At 45.5% G+C, this 22,278-nt stretch overlaps 1 protein-coding gene across 1 annotated transcript in view; it reads right to left on the minus strand.

The window, feature by feature from the left end:
- Positions 1-17,180, minus strand: part of unc5b (unc-5 netrin receptor B) — a 256,526-nt gene extending 239,346 nt beyond the window's left edge. Inside the window, exon 1 of the mRNA XM_048616205.1 lies at positions 16,604-17,180. Within this exon, the coding sequence (XP_048472162.1) occupies positions 16,604-16,679 (76 nt within the window). The 5' untranslated portion in view covers positions 16,680-17,180. The remainder of the gene's footprint in view (positions 1-16,603) is intronic.
- Between the last annotated feature and the right edge of the window lie 5,098 nt (positions 17,181-22,278).

The raw sequence follows: 22,278 nt of genomic DNA on the forward strand, positions 1-22,278 counted from the left end.
GGAGGGTCTAGGCCTGAAACGTCAGCCTTTCTGCTCCTATGATGCTGCTTGGCCTGCTGTGTTCATCCAGCTCTGCACCTTGTTTCCTCAGAATATTATCTGGGTCTCTGGATTAGCAGTCCAGCAATAATACCACTAGGCCATCGCCTCCCCTAAAGACTGAGTTGAAAGGAGGATAGGAGGAAAGCATGAAACAGAAAGGCACTTGGAAATGAGATGCAAATGGTCTCAGCACTTGCAAGACCTTTCCTGAGACAAATCCCATTAATGATGTATTGAAGCCACTTCACGGTTGTAAACATGTTACCTTGTCATCCAACAAAGCAACATAACCTCACATCCATCTAGACTGCAGTGCTGAAAACCAATAAACTCTTCAAAATGAGGTCTGTGAAGAGTCGGGCATTATAGTGGCTATATATCATACTCTGAGCTTGGATTCAGCTGCTGAAGCTGTCCTTACCTTTGTTTCAGTAATCAGCAAACTCTGTGACGAGCTCTTGGCTGGGAAGTTAAAAAAGGAAAGTCCTCAGGCAATCCAGCATTTCCATACAGCCTCTTGGCAAGTGACTGTAAAATTGCAGCACAAATTCTTTGCTGTACCAGTTTAATTAAATATCTCTTTGTGACTGTGCAGGAGTCGACCTGGCAGTCGTTTCTGCATACAGGAAATCACCTTGCACAATGTCCCAGAAAATTTCTCCAGAAATTCTGCTGCTCAGAATGACAGACTCCACCATATCAGCTCATTTCCTGAATTAATGGCAGTGAGGAGTGCAGCTAGCAGTGTCAGTGTAGGTACAGAGGGTAATGGTCAGTTCAAAAATCATCAAGGATGCATTGTGTCCATGCCAGTTGACAACTTGTCCCACTTTCCAGTTCTGAGCCAATAACTCTATAGGTTACAGCACTTCAAGTACATCTCTAACTACTTTGTACTTGTTATGAATATTTCTGCCTCTACCGTTCTTTCTGGTGGTAAATTCCAGATCCCATCACCCACGTTGGGCAATCAATTCCCATTGAGTCCACTCGATTTTTCCTAGCTCTTGTCTGAAATCTAAAACTGCTGGATATGGAACCCTCAACCCCAAGGGGATTCGAGGACCTTCCATATAGACTTCTGAGCATTAGCCAGATCTGTTAATCAAATTCCGAATAAAACAAGTGTCCTCCTGACCTCCTCCAAAGAGCCAATTGCTTATTCTACACATGCAGGGATTGGATACTGAAAAACTTCAAGTTACACAATTGTGACATTTCAGTAAAACAGCCCTTTACTCGCTCTCTCAGGTGTGTTCAAATGACTCATCTTTCCTAATCCGCACCCTAGTACTTACAGTTCTGTGCTCAGATTTGGTCTGCTGACTGTGACAAAGTAAAGTTGCCATTGTCCTACTAGACCATAGGGCTGCTCTCTCATTAGAGAGAGATGACTGGTGGTGTTTAACCTGAGGGTCACCCTGTGTCAGGTTGAGAAGGACAGTCCTTCATGGTAATCTCAGCCAGTACAGGAATTGAATCCATGATGTTGGCATCACTGCATCGCAAACCAGCCATCCAGATAACTGACATACCATGACAAGAGGGAGCAACAAAGGTGCAAAAATGATTTAGAGATGAATGAACAGGCTGAGGCTTTTTTCTACAGTAATAGAAGACTGAGAGAACTTTTACAGTCACTGAAGGGCTAGATAGGGTAGAAACAAAGATGATTATTGGCAAGTGCAAAACTAGGTCCAGTGGCCTAAACATGAAATTCACCAGTTTTAAAATCTCCCCACCCCCAGCCTCATCCCATGACCAACCCACCCTCTCATCCCCAGCTCCTTGACCTGACACAACCTGTCCATCTTCTCTCCCACCTATCCGCTCTTCCCACCTCACTGACCAATCCCCATCACTGCCTACCTGCACTCACCTATCACCATCCCACCTACCTTCCCCAGCCCCAACCCTCCTCTCTCTATTTATTTCTGAGCTCCTTTCTCCCTCCCCCATTTCTGAAGAAAGGTCCAGACCCGAAACATCAACCTTCCTGCTCCTTTGATACTGCCTGGCCTGCTGTGTTCCTCCAGCTCCACACTGTGTTATTATAAAGATACGATGGTCCTTAATAAACCCAACATGGCATTCAAGAGAATTTTCATCTGTCAGAGAATGGCAAAAACTTGCTATGACATTGATTAGATGAGGTGAACACTGTGGACATAGTGATTTGGAAAATGAAGACAAGCAGCATGGTGGCTCAATGGTTAGCACCGCTGCCTCACAGTGCTAGGGACCTGCGTTTCATTCCAGCCTCCGGTGATTCTGTGTGGAGTTCACACACATTCTCCCTGTGGTTCTGTGGGTTTCCTCCGGGGTGCTCTGGTTTCCTCCCACAGTCCAAAGATGTGCAGGTTAGATGGATTGGCCGTACTAAATTGCCCCATATTGTCCAGGAATTTGCAGGTTGCATGGGTTAACCATGGGAAATGCAGGATTACAGGGATAGGGTAGCGGAGGTGGGTCTGGGTGGGATGCTCTTCGGAGGGTTGGTGTAACTGGATGGGCTGAATGGCCTGTTTCCACACTGGAGGGATTCTATGAACCTCTGAAGTAAATTGTGACCTCAGTTAGTTAATACTTTGCTAGAAGATTGGATTCTGTACAGCTCAGCGCATGCTGCTCATTAGCCTTACCATTATGTACAGTCTATTAATAAACTTTTTTAACAGTAATCTAGAAATCTGGTCAGAACTGATATGCAGATGCACAGAAACCACACCAGAACAAATAGTATAAATGCATAAATATAAGTGCAAATGGACAACAGAAGTATTTGTTGAACAAGGGACAAAAAATAGATATAGTGGGATAATTTTTTTTGTGGACACTATGGTTACGATATTTATAAAGTGACTTCAATATTTCAAAATATTGCAAGACTCTTCACAGCAGCATTATAAAACAAGTCATGTAAGGAGATATTAGGTCAGATGACCAAAAACTTGGTTAAAGAGGTTTAAGAAGTGACTTAAACTCGGAAACTAGGAGAGGCACAGAAAGCCAGGGAAGGGATTCCAGAGCCTGGGGCCCCTAGCAACTTAAAGGCACAATTCCCAATAGTGAAGCAATTGTGACTGGGAACACACAAGAGGCCAGAGCGGGAGGAACACATATCTCAAAGGAATAGCAGGCATTTACAGAGGGGAAGGTAGATAGCTATTGGGCTGAATGGCCTGTTGTTATGCTGTAAACAGTATGTAGCTTCTACCCCACAATCATCCCAAGTTTACTTGAAACTAGTTGCCAGCTGTGGTCTTGAAGTGGTGATCTGGATTTCCCTTCCCTGATCCATCTGGTGTGTGGCTCCACCTTTTCTCAGTCATCTACCTTCAAATCTGAAGGGCTTTGATCTGTTTGTCTGTGGAACTCACCTTTTAACACTGGGTGGCACACTTGTAAACAAGTATTGGTTCAACAAAAAGGTCAGGCCAGGTCATACAAGATAAAACTGAGGCCTGGTCCACCCTCCCAGGTAGACAATAAAGATCCCATCATACGATTTGAATAAGAGAAGTTAGCTCCCCTATGCCTCCAGTGTTCTGGCCAATATTTAACCCACAAATCAATATCGCACTGGTCACTATGTTACTATTGTGTATGTGAGAGCTTGCTGTATTTCCTACATGACAACAGGGTCTACGCTGAAACTAACGCACACTTAATTGGCTGTAAAGGACTTGGGAGTGGGAGCATCCCATAGCTGGGTGCTATGGAAATGCAGTTTTTACTTTTTACAGATAGGTTTTAGGATTTCACCTTTTGGCAGGAAGTTGCCGGTGTGTCAGGGCTTTGAGCACTCTCGTTTGGTTTCCCACCCACTGTACGCACACCCACGTTCCCCAATGGAGTATGTCGCTCCTCAGGCCATCCTGGGAGTGCAGTCTTTTCTAAACTGGCCCCCTGAGAATATCCCCCCCTGATCTCAAGGCATAAGAACGAATCATTGAAAGCCAGCCAATCTTCCAGCTTGTAAGAATCACAGACCTCTCCACTTTATTTAATAGCTTAATGGGTCAGAGCTTACAATAGGCCCTTTATGGATCTGAACTCAAACAAGCCCCTGTCACATTAACTTTTAAAAATGTTATTCCGATTTGCCCCTTGGAATTTTTAGACCATCTTTTATTGGCATTCAGCTACAGGAACAAAATAACTCACACTTGTGACAGATTATCAGCCCTGTAATTTGGCAACAAGTTAAATAAATGAACTTTAAAGCGTTGCACAGCAGGTCATCTAACACAAAGAGCAGCTTTTAACATGTGCACCTCCTGAAAAGGCCAGGCAGTTACACTTTGTTCCCTGGCCATTAGATCAATTATCCATCCCATGTGTTCACTGACCACTCCCTGGCAATTACTAGTGCATCTCAGTGAAATATCTCCCCCATCTGCACTCATAATAGAGGGTTGAAAGCTTCCAAGGAACTCAAAGTGCACACAAAGCTAACATCTGTTTGTTTAGCAGACAGCAACAAAAGGAATGTGAAGGGGAGGGTGGATTGAGACGCCAGAGATACCAAGTCACAGCGACGACATGAGCAAACCAAACCCTCCCTGATCAAAAAGGCATAAAGATGCACTGAGAGGATGTAACACGGAGTGAATGGAGAACATGCTGCTGGATTACTTGTTAAATTATTATGAGAAGAGTCGAGACCGTTTGCTCCACATGTCACATTCGAATGATCTACTTGAAAGTAATCAGCCTGAGTCTGAAGCAAAAACAGAAGTTGCTGGAAAAGCTCAGCAGGTCTGGCAGCATCTGTGGAGAGAAATCAGAGTTAACGTTTCGGGCCCGGTGACCCTTCCTCAGAACCAAGCCTAAAAGATGTGGGGTCAGGTCCCACACCAGAAATTCGACGATAAAACTCAAAGCTGACATTTAAGTGCAGTAATGAGTACAAGGTGCACTGTCAGACCCCGCAATCAAAGATATATTTCCCTCCCCACTCCTATCTGCCTTCTGTCGGGACCACTCTCTCCGTGACTCCCTCGTCCGCTCCACTCTCCCCATTAGCCCCACCACCCCCGACACCTTTCCTTGCAACCGCAGGAAGTGCTATACCTGCCCCTACACCTCACCCCTCACCTCCATTCAAGGCAGTAAACAAACCTTCCACATCAGACAGAGGTTCACCTGCACATCCGTCAATGTGGCCTACTGCATCCGCTGCTCCTGATGTGGCCTCCTCTATATCAGTGAGACCAAACAGAGGCTCGGAGACCGCTTTGTAGAGCATCTGCGCTCTGTTCGTGACAAGTGACAACCCCTTCCAGTCGTGAACCACTTCAACTCCCCCTCCCACTCCCTGGGTGACATGTCCATCCTGGGCCTCCTCCAGTGTCACAATGACATCACCCGCAAACTGGAGGAGCAGCACCTCATATTCCGCCTCGGGAGTCTAGGGCCCAATGGCCTAAATGTGGACTTTACCAGTTTCAAAATCTCCCCACCCCCGGCCTCATCCCACGTCCAACCCTCCCTCTCATCCCCGCCTGACACAACCTGTCTATCTTCTCTCCCACCTGTCCGCTTCTCCCACCTCACTGACCAATCCCCACCCCTGCCTACATGCACTCACCTATCACCATCCCACCTACCTTCCCCAGCCCCACCCCTCCTCTCTCCATTTATTTCCCAGCTCCCTTCCCCCTCCCCCATTTCTGAAGAAGGGTCCCGAGCCGAAACATCAGCTTTCCTGCTCCTCTGATCCTGCCTGGCCTGCTGTGTTCCTCCAGCTCCACACTGTGTTATATCTGACCCCAGCATCAGCAGTTCTTACAATCTCTCACTGTCAGAGGTGCTGCCTTGTAGATATTAGAGCGAAATTGACAAATGTAGGCCCTTCCCAGCCCAACTGTGCTCTGGAATCTGTGTATGTTTGTTGTGGGCGGTTGCACCCACATTTTAGTTATTTTTAAAATATTAGTTTTTTTTGGTTGCATGCGCACTCTTGATCTTTGGGCACATGGTGTGGGACAGGGTAAGGTTGCAGGACCTCCTCCGTCAGGACCTCCTGGCCCACTCTCCATAACCCTTCAACCCATTGCTAATTACAAAGCTTGTCTTATCTCCTCCTTAAACTTACTCAATATTCCAGCATCCACTGCACCCTAGGAGAGCGAATTCCACAGATTCACGACCCTTTGAGAGAAGTAATTACTCCTCATCTGTTTTAAATCTGCTACCCCTTATCCTAAAACTATGACCGCTCATTCTAGATTGCCCCAGATAAGGAAACATCCTTTCCACTTCTACTTCAGCATCTTTTAGACCTCAATTGGATCTCCTCCCTTCAGGTTGGTTAGCCGGTGGCATCCATGTCCCGTGAACAAATGAAAAAAAACACAGGATGTACAGTACAGCAACTGACCACCCCAAAATAGATGCACTATGCTGTGATTATTTTTTCAGGGTTCTGCTCAAGGGGATGAATTAGACAGTTTCTTGTTCTTTGCTATAGTGGTGTTGGAGTCATTTTTATCCACTGAAGTGGACAGATGGGCCTTTGGTTGAATAAATCACCCAAAAAGATGGAACAGTCCCCCAGCGTACCACATTCTGGGCGTCAGTCTCGATATTCTGTTCAGGTCTCTGGAGTGGAACTTGCAGCTACAATGTTATAGCAGGAGAGCTACCCAATGAGCCATGGTTGCCACACGTCAGGATGGAAAGTCTAGATGCAAAAATGTGGAAGTGTCAGAAAGGAGTGTGGAAAGGAGAATGGCTAAGGGTAAGGTGGAGGGAAAGAGGGTGGGAGAGTGCCAGCTTACATTTTGGGGCAGAGAGGGAATAGACAAGATAAAATGAGCTGTTTGAGAGAGGATGCCAGACTGTAACATGTTCCTGCATGTAAACAAACGGTCTCTGCACTGAGACCCTGTGGACCTTTGATCTCCATTTGTGTAAAGCAGACCAACAGACATAAGGCACGCTGCTTTCAGTTTGCAACCTTCCATTGCTTTCTGAAGCAAGTTACCTCAACGTGAGAAAACAGCCTTCACAATGTTCCCAATGACTGGGGAGTCCAGAACTGGGGGTCAAAAGTTTAAGCGTTTGGGGTAGGCCTTTTAGGACTGAGATGAGGAGAAATGCCTTCACCCAGAGAGTGGGAGCCTGTGGAATTCTCTGCCACAGCAAGCAGTTGAGGCCAAAATACGGAATGTTTTTAAGAAGTTAGATGTTGTTCTTAGGGCTGAAGGGATCAAAGAATATGGAGAGAAAGTGGGAATAGGGGACTGAGTTGGATGATCAGCCATGATCATATTGAGTGCTGGAGCAGGCTTGAAGGGCTGAATGGCCTACTCCTGCTCCTATTTTGTACGTTTCTATGTAACTCAGAAGAACATCTTTCTGTTCTTTCAATTCTGGCCTCCTGATCATCTCTGAATTTTGTCACTTTACCACTGAATCATATAGCCCAGGAGAAGCCCATTCAGCCGATCTGGGCTATACCTAATGATCAATCAGACCTGATCATATTGAATGGTGGAGTACGCTCGAAGGGCCGAATGGCCTACCCATGCTCCTATGTTCTAGGTTTCTATGTTTTTAAAATTATAAATGGCAGGATATGCTTCTGTAAAAGAGGCATCTTGCACTAGTGAAACAGAATAACTTGAATTTTCCTCCAGATTTTTGATTTTTCTTGGAATTTCCATTTTTCCATTCTAAAAGTTTCCCAAACTGGGGTTTGTAGAGATGTCTGGTTGCGGGGGGGAGGGGGTCCAAAAAAACAGGGAACACATGGGTGAAGGTGTCCTGGGCAAGAACCGGGGAAGTGAGAGGGTACATGAGATAGGCATTACCATTTCACCATCACATCACTGGGAACTATCCTGATTTCCGTTCAATTTCCTTTCCTGGTTCCTGAATCTCCTCAGAGGATGCCAAGACTCTGGAGGGACATGAGCCCAAGTGGAGCCGGGATTGTTTCCATCAGGGTAGGAAAGGTAAGGGGGAAATTCGATTGACAGGTTCAAATCACTGAGCATTTTGACTGGGTAAATAACAAAAAGCATTTGCTAGCAACAGAGGAACTGAAGCAGAAAAGTGCAAGATTTAAACTGGGGTTTAGAAAAGAGCCGAAAATGACACAAGACAAGTTGGGATCTGGACTGTGTGCTGCTTCAAAGGTGGGGGCGGGAGGGGAAGAAGCTGATTTAAACATCACTTTTGAAAGAAAATTGGATAAAAGAAATCACAGGGAAACAGCTTACAGGACTTTAGGAAAGGGAATGGACCATTGGATAGTGCTTCCAGTGAGCTAGCACACAGGTTTGATGGGCTGAATGGGCTTTTCCTGGGCTATATGATTTTGCGCACATTAACCAAAGCATGGGGATTGACCCCATCCTTCAACATCAGTAACTGAGCAACAAACTGACATTTAGCATGTTGGTCCAAGAAAGCAGGTATCCAACAGCCACTTGTGGTGTGGTGTGGTGGTAGTGTCCTGACCTTTGAGCCAAAAGGCCTCGGTTCAAGCCCCCATCCCCCCCCCACAGAGATCTGTCCTAACATATCTGAACAGGTTGATTATAGTATCAAAACAGCCACTGGGACAAGGTTATGGATGTTGGCGGACATCATTTCCCCAGTAAGAGTCAGCACCTTCAGTCGAGAGAGGTGTAGAGGGATAAAAAAAGGCTGAGGATGTTGGTGGATGAGGGACAAAAATGAAATTATGTTAAACCCCTAAAGATTGCAAGATATCACAGCGTGCAAGGAACAAAACTGTGCCCACCACATTCAGATGGGCTGGCAGCCAGTCAAAGGCAGTTGCTGTGTTTTCAAACTACAACAAAACGAAAAGCAATTGCAAATCTCCAAATGTATGCGAAGTTTGAATACAATGCTCAAAGTAAAGGCTGCGGAAGCAAAGCCAAGTCACCTTGCCAACACTTACAGCAAGCCACAGCCCTCACGAAGGTAACTGCATGGATGAATTGGAGATAGCAAGAAATGCCGATGCTGGGGTCAGAGATAACACAGTGTGGAGCTGAAGGAACACAGCAGGCCAGGCAGCAGAGGAGCAGGAAAGTTGATGTTTCTGGTCGGGACCCTTCTTCAGAAATCTGACCCAAAACGTCAGCTTTCCTGCTCCTCTGATGCTGCCTGGCCTGCTGTGTTCCTCCAGCTCCACATTGTGTTATCTATGGATGAAGTGGCTTCCAAGGCAGAGCAACAAGGGAGAATGTAGAAGAGTTCAAAATGGGCAGGTATCAATAGGAACCGTGGATTCTGTCCTGTCTTATCTTTGAAGGTACATGTTTGTTCTTCAATTGCTTACATACATACTTGGGTGACTGTATTTCTTGGCTTAGGGAAAACAATAGAATCACAAGAAGTATATTACTAAGTTCATTTATTAATATCACTATTCAGAGGGTTGTGAGAGTATTTACCTTCTAACACACAGAATAGCTGAAGGGACTAGCAACCAGAACTGGATACAGGCACAGGAACATTAGATAAGTACTCGAGGCAGACAGCATTTGAAGGTTTTACAGATAGAATGAGATAGGAGAGGGATGAGACAAGGCTTGAGAGGGGCATAAACACCGACATAGACCAGTTGTCCCAAACAACATATCTCAATGCTGTAAATTCGATGCAAAAGACGTAGGTGCATGTTTGCAATCAACTGAGTTATTCATCTCTTTAATAAAGAAATCATTGTTTATAAGAGAAAACACAGATGTAGTGCTGGCCTGTGTGGAGGGGTATCGTCCTTGGTCTGGGGGCTCTGGAACTTTGCCACACACAGACTCACGGACATCTTGACTGTATTGACAGGGGTGAGGCGACAAACAAATCAACTATTTACTCTTAAAAGAAATAAAAGTTGTGCCACTTCTAAACCGCGCTCTATAAAACTCCTCTTGGATGCTGCTTGACACATTGGATCCCTCCTACATGGGTGTGAAGTAAAATAAAACCAACTACAATAAGCTCAAGTTTCACTTCAGTTGGAGGTGGGGGTAGGAGAAAGGGTTTTGTGACTTTGCGGAGCATGCTCTTTGTAAATCATTTACATTGTAGCTCCACACGGCTAAAGGAATTCTCCTCCCTCTGCAGTGACATGACCCCATTGAGCTCTCAGGGTCATTTCAAATGCGCTTCTTACCAAGCTTCCTCCGTTTCTGCTCGAGTTAGCCTGTGTGCTGGATTTTAGTTCAGAAAGCAGGGTGGGAACAGAGGGTAAAATACTGGGAAGAGAAGGGCTATCTCTCAGCCCCGGCAAACTTAATGGCAAGCCCTGACTCTCAATTTTTCGGGGCCAGGTGGGATTGTGGAATATTCAGAACAGCCATCATCTTATAGAATGGCGAAGCAAGCCAGAGGGGGCTACACCTGCACCGGATTCAATAGGGGTAATTTTTGTCTTCATTACCTGACTGCATCTGGTCAGACTAGCAGACTGACAGCTGGGTAAGGTGGTCAGTGCCAGGGATGAGTGCGGAGGAGCTGAGAAGATGGAGGTCACGTGGATGGGGAGGCGGGGGGTTGGTGTGTGGTGAGGGGTGGTGAATGGAGAACGAATTGACCGAGTGTCAGAAAGGAGTGCTTAGCTAGGGAAACTGGAGCAGGATATAAAGGGGGTACATGGCCAGGAGCATTGAGGAGACTGGGGCCAGTGTACACCGGAAGCTATGTCCCCTCTCATCTGCCACACAGAGCTCAGAGGCAGCGAAGGTTAATGGGAACATTGGTTGGATGGTTGGAAGGAGGCAGGAGTTATCAGACCTTCCGTGGAAGAGATCTGAAGGTTAGAGGAGGAGAAATTTCTTTACTCAATGAGCAGAGAATTTTTGGAATTCTATGTCCCTGACATTTGTGGATATTTAGTTATCGTGGGCATTCAAGAAGGAAGTTAATAGATTCTTTTGTGAATGAAGGGAGTTCAGAGTTTTGGGATAGTGTAAGAAGATGCAGTTGAGGTAGGTATAAGTCGTGACCATATGGAATGGCAGAGCAGGCTCAAGGGGCTAAATACACCTATTTCTTACATTCCTTAAGAGTTTGAGGTGGACTTTTCAAGCTTAGTGAATCCAGCTGGCTTTTACCTCCCAGAGCCAAGTGTTCTGACCTCCCTTACCGTTGACAAGCCTAGATTACATTGGTGCGAGATAAATATTAGGCACAGAAACAGGTTTTAACATTTCATAGGATCCCTACAGTGCAGAAAGAGGCCATTCAACCCATTGAGTCTGCACCGACCCTCCAACGAGCACCCCACCCAGACCCTCACCTCCCCCCTGTCCAATCCCTATAACCCCACATTAACCATGGCCAATCCACCTAGCCTGCACATCCCTGAACACTACGGGCATTTCCCATGGCCAATCCACCTAACCTGCACATCCCTGAACACCATAGGAAGATTTAGCACCTAACCTTTGGACTGTGGGAGGAAACCGGAGCACCCGGTGGAAACCCACGCAGACACAGGGAGAAAGTGCAAACTCCCCACAGACTGTCACCCGAGGCTGGAATCAAATCTGGGTCCCCGGTGCTGTGAGGCAGCAGTGCTAACCACTGAGCCACCCAACTGTCAACCAGCCTTTTAAGTAATGACAAGCTACCCTCCTCTTTATCCCTCTTTATTCATTAAAACCAGGCAAGAGTCAGGATTCAGATTTTCACATTCGATCTGACTGTTATGGGAAGTTAACATTTCTGTTGTGGTTTTCTGCCTACATTGGTGGGTGAAATTTTTGAGATTGCTCTCCCACCTCAAGATGTCTCGAGGACATGCTGTCAGCCAATGACATTGAGAAAGCCTCAAAATGCCACCTAGTGGTGAAAGCTCGATAGCCCATTGACTGCTTCCCCATCCCCCAGCCAACCATTATGAAAGCATCAGTCACCAAGTAAACTCATGCCTTCCTCTGTTAGCAGCTTTAAGTAAAATGATATTAGTTGGTTGCCCATTTCGCCAACACAGGAAAATGCCCATCCAGCTCTGCGTAGACATCCATCCCAAAACTATTCTGACCCCTGGTTGGCAGAGTGTCTCGAGGCTCCAGTCAGCAGTCTGCTCGCATGGTTATTGCCCTGGCAATCTCTGCCAAAGATGTTTTACAACCAACTAATCGCACATTGGCTCCTCTTGTTTACTTTGCTGGTGCAGTCGTGCATCATTACGCAGTCCAGCTCTGACTGCAATGTGCCATTAGTTGCTGAATATATATTTCATAAAAAATTAAGGGCAGTTTGTGAAACCCTCCCATTATACCATTGTGCTAGTCTGCTGTGAATACCTACCCACAGACTCGTGACTGAATGAGGAACACTTAAAAGCAATTGCACCTACACAGCATGTAGATTACTGATGCGTCTGCCACAAAGTAAGGAACAATAAACGGACTGTCATATAAAATGCTGGTATACACACACACACGCAGATCTTAACCAGGAGCTATATCAAAGGACCATCACCCAAACAAAATTTAGATTAAATTCCACGAGTCACCACTCATGCCTATTAGAGTTTGAGTTTCGTGACAAAATGAGATTAGGATGTTACAACATAGAACAGGCCATTGAGCCCAAACAGTTCATGGTCGTGCTGATGATCCACATGAGCCTTCTTGAATCCTCTTTATTGTGCTCCATATGTCACTACCCAACCCCAACCCCTTTTGTGATGCCTTCTCCTTAAATAAAGTTTGAAATATTTCAGGAAACTCTCACTGAACACGAAATGCAAACACCCTGAGATGGTTCATCATTCTTTCAAGGCAAGGACAATCCCACAGGAGAGGTACAGGGTCGGGAGAGGAATCCTAGACTGTAGCAGAAATTGCCAATTCCCACATATCCAGGGAAGGAAACTAAAGATTTTATCCCAGCCTGGTGAGAGGTTTGAAACTTCTGGTAGTGAATGAGTGAGTGAGTCTACCCAGCAGCATACAATGGGGGCGGTTGGAAGTACAGTGGGCATTCTGAATCAGCAGGGTCATACCAGCTCTAGGCTGATGTTGTCTCCAGGGTATAGCTTCAGGATGCAGGGAGGATTAGAAGGGTGGAAGGGAAAGAAGGACAGAGAGAGAGAGAGAAAGAGAGAAATGAGAAGGAATTGGGAAGGAAGAGGAGAGAAAGAATGAAAAGCAACTGTCAGAAAAATAAGGAGATGAAATTGGAGTTTATTATCGGAACATAGAATCCCTCATGTGGAAGCAGGCCATTTGGCCCATCGAGTCCACACTTCCCCTCTGAAGTGCATTCCACCCAAATCCAGTGCCCTACCCTATTCCTATAACCCTACAATTCCCATGGCTAACCCACCAAGCCTGCACATCCCTGGACACTATGGGCAATTTACCATGGCTAACCCAACTATACTGCACATCTTTGGATCAGTCACAATCTTATTGACTGACAGAGCATACTTGATGGTCTGAACAGTCCACTTCCGCTCCTACATCTTACTGTCATCTTGAACTCACTTGGTGATGTTGGAGCACATTGATAAGAGTTGCAAATGCAGTTTCAGATATAAAAAAATTGAGTTAATGAAACACACACTGAGCAATATACTGAAGTGATGCATACCAATACCAAAAGAAATCCTCTGACTGAAAAAATCCAGAATCCTTTGATTAGAATTTTTCATATGCATTAAGAAAAATAATTAAACATAGATGAAGTTAACAGATTCTGATCCATTCCTGTCTCTCGATCTCACCTGGATTTTAATGAACGGGTAAAGTGTAACAATCAAGGGAGAGCTACTCTCGACCAGAGAACGGACATAAATATCAAATAATGTGACATTTTTGGGATTAATAATGAGCGTGAAATGTAGATGTTTCTAGCCAGGCCAGCATTTATTGCCAACCCCTTGCTGCCCTGAGAAGGTGGTTGTAAGCTGCCTTCCACTTCAGTCCATGTGCTGCAGGTAGACTCCACGGTCATTAGGGAGACAATGCCAGGATTTTGACCCGACGACACTGAAGGAAAACTCATACAGTTCCAAGTCAGGGTTATGTGTCACCAACACTCTGCAAACCATTAGGCCAAGTGTATTTTAATCAAGAAAATGGAAGCTTATCAACTCCGTCAGCAATTCCAACAAGCAAACACCAGAGGAAAAGATCCACAGTTTATAATTAACCTAAAAAATGCAAGGTAAGAGGACAGATAAGGGCATCTAAGAAGGAACATTGGAGCATCTGTAAGGGCATGAAGGAATCTGGGGTGTGCCGTGTGTGTGTGTGTGTGTGAATGTGAGTGTGTGTGAGTGAGTGTGAGTGAGTGAGAGAGCGAGCAAGCATCTGGGCAAGGCAGGAGGGCAGGGTGCATAGAGACAAAGTGAGAATTACTGACAATTTCCAATTTCAACAACCTTCCATTGTTTTTTAAATTATATTTTGCTGTGCCTTAATGTCCAGAGCTGATTCGATCAAATTCTTTACATTCAGATCAGATTATATGTTTCAGTGTAAGATGCCAATTAGGTCTATTAACCCCACTGATAGGACAAAGTCTGTGACTCTTCAACTTACTGCTAATGATACCCTAATTCTTTCTGTTTCAGATACAGGAACAGAACTCAAGACAACAGCCCTTATTAACAATTTTATTTTACTTATTCAATAGTCAGGCTGACTGTGCATTTGTACCATGTGTATACTTTTAAAAGATTTACAGAGGATTTTTTTAGACCTTATTATTCATAATATTGATTGTTTGCATTCACTGAAGCAAAGGTTTCATTTAAACTTGGGAGCTGCTATTGATTTGTCAGCAGTTTATCCTAAATGATATTAGAATGAAGTTGGGCAGATTGTGAGTCATTTCCAACCAGGGTTAAAACAAAGTAAATTCGGGAGCAGATGGGTTTAATTCAGCGAACCTTCAGAGAGGTCCCATTTTACACACTGTCAGGAAAGTAACAATTCTAAGTTTGAAAGTTGACATAAAGGAGACAGATTTCTTGTTGATGGGAACTGAGTGTAGAGAGAAATAAGTTTGACAAACTTCACAGTGCAGATCAGTCACAGAATGCTAATAAACAAGAAGGGTCTCACAGACAGGCCCACTCAATATTTATAAAATACTGAAATTTCACAAGATGTAGCAGCAAAAACTCTGCACCAAATTGTTAAGGGAACTTGTGAATGACTGAATTCAATCTGAGCAATATTCTAACAGATGCGTTCCATCCCCCTGTGCCCCTGTTGGGGAACGTGGTGGTGGTGAGAATTGAAGCAGGGCGGGTTAGGGGGAAGTGACAGAGGAGTTGGGGAAAGTTGGATGGGATAAGTTGATGAGGGAAGAGCTGAAGGGGGACAGGAGTGTTGGGGAGAGTGCAGGAAAGAGCTGGAGGGTGCAGTGTCAGGGAAAGAGTTGGAGAGAGGGAAACATTGGAGAGAGGGAAAAGTTAGTGGGGCAGGGGAGTTGGAGAGGGGCTAAGAGGTCACCAGGGTAGGGGTGTTGTGGTGGCTGAGTGTTGGAGAGAAGTGCTTCTAAACAGCAGGATTGGTTGGTTGTTTAGTTGGTTGGTTGGTGGGCTAGTTGGTGGGGGGAGGAGGGGGGGAAGAGGATGGAAGGGGTATGTTCTTGGTAGGCTTTGGAAATGCCCCAGATGGATGGGAGTCCTCACTCTCTCCTTCTTGGAGGTAGCAATGTAACTGCAGAGACTCAGTATCCTGTCTGTCTCTGCCTTTCCTCTCCTCTCTCTCACACTCTCTGCCTCTCCCCCAATTCTCCTCTCTCAGTCCTCCCTCTGTCTCTCTTTCCCCTCTTTATCACTTCCCACCCTCACTCTATTCCTCATCTCACTTTCTCCCCAATGTCTCTCTCCTGCCCCTCTCTCTTTCTCACTCTCCTCCTTGCCTCTCTGCTCATCTTTCTTTCTCTTTCTTCCTGCCTGTCTCTTCCACCGCGCCCCGACCAGCCCCTTCTCCCTCCACTGTTTCTTTCTGTCTCTCTTTCTCACTCTCCCTATCACTCTCACTCTTTCTCTCTCATGTTTGTTTCTTTCTCCACAATCTGTTTCTTCCTTTCTCTCCCTCTCCCCCTCTCTCTCCCTCTGTCCATTTCATCTCCCTGTCTATTTTTCTGCCTCTTTCTCTCTCCCTGTCTCCCCAACCATGTCTCCGCGGTGAATGAGGCAGGGCCGGGCAGGGGCTCCTTACTCTCAAACCCCGGGCACCAGACGTTCTCTGCCGCTCCTCCCCGGTGTTTAGGGAGGAGTGGTAATTTAAAAGTGGGGAAGTTTGAGGGGGCGGTTAAATTGCATCTGAAATCCGAAGGGGCGAGGAAAACGAACTCGGAAACATGAGGAAAATAAACTTTCTTGTCATTGAGCCGTGAGTTTCTGGGGAGAGTGACGGGGGCAGGGGATAAACCTTGTTAAAAACAGTCAAAAATAGAAGTCAAAGTAGCATTGGATTGGGGGAAAACACATAAAGCCATTCTTCCCAGAAAAGCCCCAACTATGACTTTAGGTAAGACACTGGTTAAACTGTAACACTGAGCTGCTGAGGATCTAAGTGAGGGATGTCGTTTGCTCCATGGCCCTCAGGAGGAACCTTACCTGCTTGACTCGGGTTGATCATCCACAGGAGCAGCACAGCGAGGGCCCGCAGTCCGTGTGGCCGAGGGGAGAGCATGCTGAAGGCGGCTGCAGGCAGCTCCTTTTCCCCTTCCCCTCTCTCTGTCTCTCTGTCAGGCCAATGCAGAAATCAAGACGGATTCGAAAGTGCAGGAGCAGAGAGCACGGGAGATTTCTTTAAAATAAAGCACACTCAGTCTTCTCTCTCCGTTGCCTCACACACAAAAAATAAACTTAAAATAGAAAATGTTTGCAGGAAAAAAATCCCTTTGAACGTCTTCCAGAGGTGAAGCTGATACAGCGGCAAAAAGTCATTAGGTTTTCAATTTCTCCCGGTCACTTTGAAATCCCAAGTTGTGTTTTCTCATCGTTCCGGGTTTAAACTCTGGAGTGTGTGTGTGTGTCTCTCTCTCTCTGTGTCTGTGTCCCAGAGCCCCACACACACACACACACAACTCCCTACAATCCTGGGGTGTAAAACTGGGATGTTCGACACTCGCTGATGGCTTAGGAACTGCCAAGCGACACAGATCGGACTTCACTCAGCTCTCTCTCTCTCCAAAACCCGTCCCCTCCCTCTCTCTCCTTCCCCTCCCTCTCTCTCCTTGCCCTCCCTCTCTCTCTCCCCCTAAGCCCTTCCTCCCTCCAGTCAGTGAGGGATCTGTTCCAATCGCGTCCTCCCCAGCTGCCACGCTGCTGTTATGAGTTGAAACCGGAAAGAAAAAGGAGCACTGAATGGTTCAACATTTTAACGCACACGGTGCTCCCCCCCACCCCCATCCACGCGAGCTGTCAAGGTACAATTTATTCTGATTCTGATTGATGTGGACTCAGACTCTCTGATAGAATAGATTGTAAACTCTACATTATTAATACATACAGGAAGCATCACCTCCCATTTCTCAATTAATTTAAAGTAACTGCACATACAAACACACACCCGCTCTCTCACACACATACACACACTGACACACACATACTCACACACACACTGACACACACACTCACACCCGCTCTCTCTCACACACACATACTCACACACACACTGACACACACACACACCCGCTTTCTCTCTCACACACATACTCACACACACACTGACAAACACACACACCCGCTCTCTCTCACACACATACTCTCACACACTGACACACACACTCACACCCGCTCTCTCTCACACACACACACATACACACACACTGACACACACACTCACACCCGCTGTCTCTCACACACATACTCTCATACACACTGACACACACACTCACACCCGCTGTCTCTCACACACATACTCTCACACACACTAACACACACACACACACACACCCGCTCTCTCTCATACACTGACACACACACCCGCTCTCTCTCTCTCACACACATACTCACACACACTCACACCCGCTCTCTCTCACACACATACTCTCACACACACTGACACACACACACACAAACACACACCCGCTCTCTCTCTCACACACATACTCACACACTGACACACACACTCACACCCGCTGTCTCTCACACACACATATTCACACACACTGACACACAAACACACACCCGCTCTCCCTCACACACACACACCCCCGCTCACACACACACATACTCATACCCTCACACACTGACACCCTCACACACAAACGCTCACGTACAAACACATGCATTGACACAATCGCAATCACAGAATCTGACACTCACACACACACACACACACTCTCACCTATGCACACGCAGAGACACACACACACCGCCTTCCACAATATCACAGAGATTTCAAAAAGACCCTGACCAATGTCATTCCGAGTAATGTTGCGATTTGGGATCAGTGTGACTGGGAGAAATTCCAAATGAAGTATTTTGAGAAAATTTGCCTCAGCGTAGTTCCGGACAACAAAATCCTGCCCTGACGATTTTTTAAAAAATGAGTGAAGGACGCCAAATTAGACTCAACTCGTGTCCTGTCGCCTTTTGGCTAATGTTCCCCTCCATCTCTCAAAACAAAATTAACTAAAACTGGGGCTCCACTTCTAAGGAGCGCGAATATAGATGACAAGATAAAAACAAGGGAAGCTGACTGTTTATGTATAGTTAGCAACTCATGAAACTCACCAGGGTAAACTTTCCAGTTCAATAATTTTATTTAAAGTGTGGGAATGTCACTAGACTAGAAACTCAGAGACTCAGATTAATGTTCTGGGAGCCAGGGTTCGAAACCCACCAGGGCAAATGGTGATATTTGAATTCAATAAAAATCTGGAATTAAAAACATTGTCTCATGGTGACTATGTGTAAGCATTTTCCATTATCTTGTTCACTAATGTCCTTTAGGGAACGAAAACTGCCATCCTTACCCAGTCTGGCCTACATGTGACTCCAGACCCACACCAATGTGGTTGATTCTTAAAAGCCCTCTCGGGTAATTAGGGATGGAGAATAAATGCTGGACTAGACAATGATGCACACGCCCTCCCTATGAACGGAATACAAAGCAATTTTTCGGATTAAAGGGTGGGTTTTCCAATGTGTACCATGCCCTCTCTCACTGAACACAATGTTAATATTCCCGATCTGAACAGCAAATGCAGAGCCGAGCGGGTAATCCCGAATGAGTTTGGTACAATAAACAAATTATGATGATTAAAAAAGTGTTTTAATTTATTAAAAAAGTGTGCAGCAAACAGCACACCACCAGGCACCACACTCAGATACATCCACTGGACTCGCCCAGTTTGTCACTGGAAAGGCGAAGAATGACTGAACAACAACAGAAGATCTTTTAAACGCAACAGAAACAGAAACTGCTGGAGAAACTCAGCAGGTCTGGCAGCATCTACGCAAAAAGAGAGAAAACAAAAGTTCACGTTTCGGGTCCAGGGACCCTTCCCGAAACATTAACTCTGTTTCGAAAACAACAAATACTGAAGCGCAGAGTCATCTAGACTCGAAACGTTAGCTTGCTCTCCCTCTCTCCATAGATGCTGCGTGAGCCGCTGTGACCTCCAGCGTTTTTATTGTTTTCAGTACAGATTCCAGCATCTGCAGTAATTTGCTCCTGTATTAACCCAGTTTCTCGCTTCACAGATGCTGCCAGACCTGCTGAGATCTCTCAGCACCCGCAGTTCCTCGTATTTTTTTTGTTGAATATTTTAAAAGCAACTTGGTTCACTCCTTGTGCAGCGACAGAGTGGATTTATCCTCAGTCTGGACGCAGTGATAAAGTTACAAATCGCCTTCTGAAACCAGGCCAGAGGTAATTACCTACTGAGCTAAACAAAAACTGGGCATTTTGGCAAAAAGAAAGATACGCCAGAACTGAACAGATTAACCCTCCGACAGGAGTCCAGTTAAAATGTCAAAACAGAAAAAAACTAACATCCAAAAAATACACTTCACAACGCACAGAGTGTGGACTCAGAGCTCTACTCCAACAACAGAAGTTCCCTTTTCAAATGCACTGTTTAATCGCAGTAAAAGCTTCAGACAGGAGTTGGGAGATAACAGGCCTGAGACCCCTATTAACAGGCATATCTGCATTGCCTTGCCAATTTCACCACGAGACCTTGATGTGTTGGTCTGGTCCATTTTTATTGTTTTACAATGTGATAAGAGCGAGCGAGCTGGCGCCACGCAGGGTTAGAGTAAAGATACCGGTTTTCGGGCTGGGATATGGGGGGGTGGACAGGGAGGTTTGAAACTGGCCTGTTTTACAGTGAGAGAGAGATCATGGATTTTACACAAAACCAGGGCAAGTCCTAACTTTCTTTTTACAGTCTGTTCTTCGCTTTCATATCTCATTGCCAATTAAAAACAGCAGAGATTACTAAATAAAACAAAAAGCTCGGGCTCAGAGCATTTGTTTTTAAAAAAAAGTTTAGGCTGATTGAATGAGACTCCCAATGTCTGACCCTTCATCTGATTTCTTTGAAAAATATACTAAATCATTTATCTAATGTCCTTTTGAATTTGGTTTTAAAAAATAGTAACAAATGAACCATCGCTTTAACTCATCCGATGGATGTAAAAAAAATGCCAAAATAAATTAAAATTTACCACAAATTTTTGCAGTGAACAATTTAGATTAAAGGATTGGCAATAAGGTGTAATTTTGGGAGTATCAGAAAGCAGACATAATGTTAGGATTTTTGAATTTAAAAAAATACTTTGCGGAGGTTACTTTCCGGAATCCCCCTCCATTTTTTAAGTACAATCTTGTCACGAATCGTTTTCGGTCTTTGAATTCACTTCCTCCAGCTTCCCTTTTATCCTTCAGCTAAAGAAATGGGCGTCTCAGGACCTGAAATTGACGCCGCTTCAGGAAAACAGCAACAATGCGGCAATACTGGGCACGTCACGAGGGGGCGCTCGTAGCTGGCTATCAGAACGAAGGCAGCACCCATCCACGGCTCCCTCATAATAATGACCTTGCAAACTTGGAATGCTCCTTCCCCTGGAGCTTATCTGCGAGACGCAAATAATGTGGGGTTTTAACCATTCAGTGGACATCAGACTCGTCATGTGATCAGATTGCATGTCCACGTTTTGTGGTTTTGGGGGGATGAGGGAGGAGGGAGTGCAAAGGGGAGGTCGAACCCAGGACAAACAGAAATTGCTGGAGAAGCTCAGCGGGTCTGTCAGCATCTGTGGGGAGAAAGCAGATGGTGCGGCGGTGCCAGTGTTAGACTGGGGTGGGCAGAGTCACGCAACATCAGTTTATAGCCCAACAGGTTTGTTTAAAATCACAAGCTTTCAGAGCACACCTCCTCAGTCAGGTGAAGTTCCCCTCCAAGCCACTCAGCGTCCTTACTTGGAAATATATCGCTGTCCCTTCAGTGTCACTGGCTCAAAATCCTGGAACTTCCTTCTGAATACTCTTCCTGTGGGTGTCCCTACTGATTACAAGGCGTCAATAAGCCAACCCTCACAGCCATCTCATTACTGTCAGGGGTGATCAGGGATAACTCAGCCAGTGAGATCCATATCCCCTTTTTTTAAATAAAAGGGGACTACGGAAGAGAATTTTCTCTTTAATTATGCAAAAGTAAGGCAGAAATAAAACTACTCCTTTCTCTTCCCCAGTCACACCTTCAGATGCCAGATACTTAGCTATTGCCCGTGAAGACGCTGTATGCATCTGTTAGAGAGACGGGGAAATAGTCCTCTATTTTGAGGGGCATCATGCTGCATTAGGTACAGGATAAATTTCCACTGACTCCTGGCAAACCTGAGCCCAAAAGCATCCCAACCGGAGCAGATGCAACCGGCAAAGGGGTCAATTGTTTCAAAAGGTCAAGCAGAAGGATGGTGTGAAAACCCAAGCCAACTACCCATCCAAAGTCTTCAAACAGACTGTCCCCTCCTGTCAGGCGCCATATAAATCCAGCTTTGGACTGTGCCATCCAATCAGCAACTATGCCTCCAGAAGGGAGAAAGTTATAAAAACCAAAAGAACTGTAGATAAAGTAAATCAGAGACAAAAATAGAAATTGCTGGAAAAACGCAGCGTGTTTCTTAGTTCTGAGGAGAGAAATTAGAGTTAACATTTCGGGTAAAGTGACCCTTCCTCAGAACCGAGGATAGAAATTAGAGTTAACGTTTCCAGTAATGTGACCCTTCCTCAGAACTCAGAATACTGCTGAGCTTTACCAGCACTTTCTCTT

Source organism: Rhincodon typus, chromosome 34 (assembly GCF_021869965.1).
Source record: "Rhincodon typus isolate 14 chromosome 34, sRhiTyp1.1, whole genome shotgun sequence".
Classification (NCBI taxonomy): Eukaryota; Metazoa; Chordata; class Chondrichthyes; order Orectolobiformes; family Rhincodontidae; genus Rhincodon; species Rhincodon typus.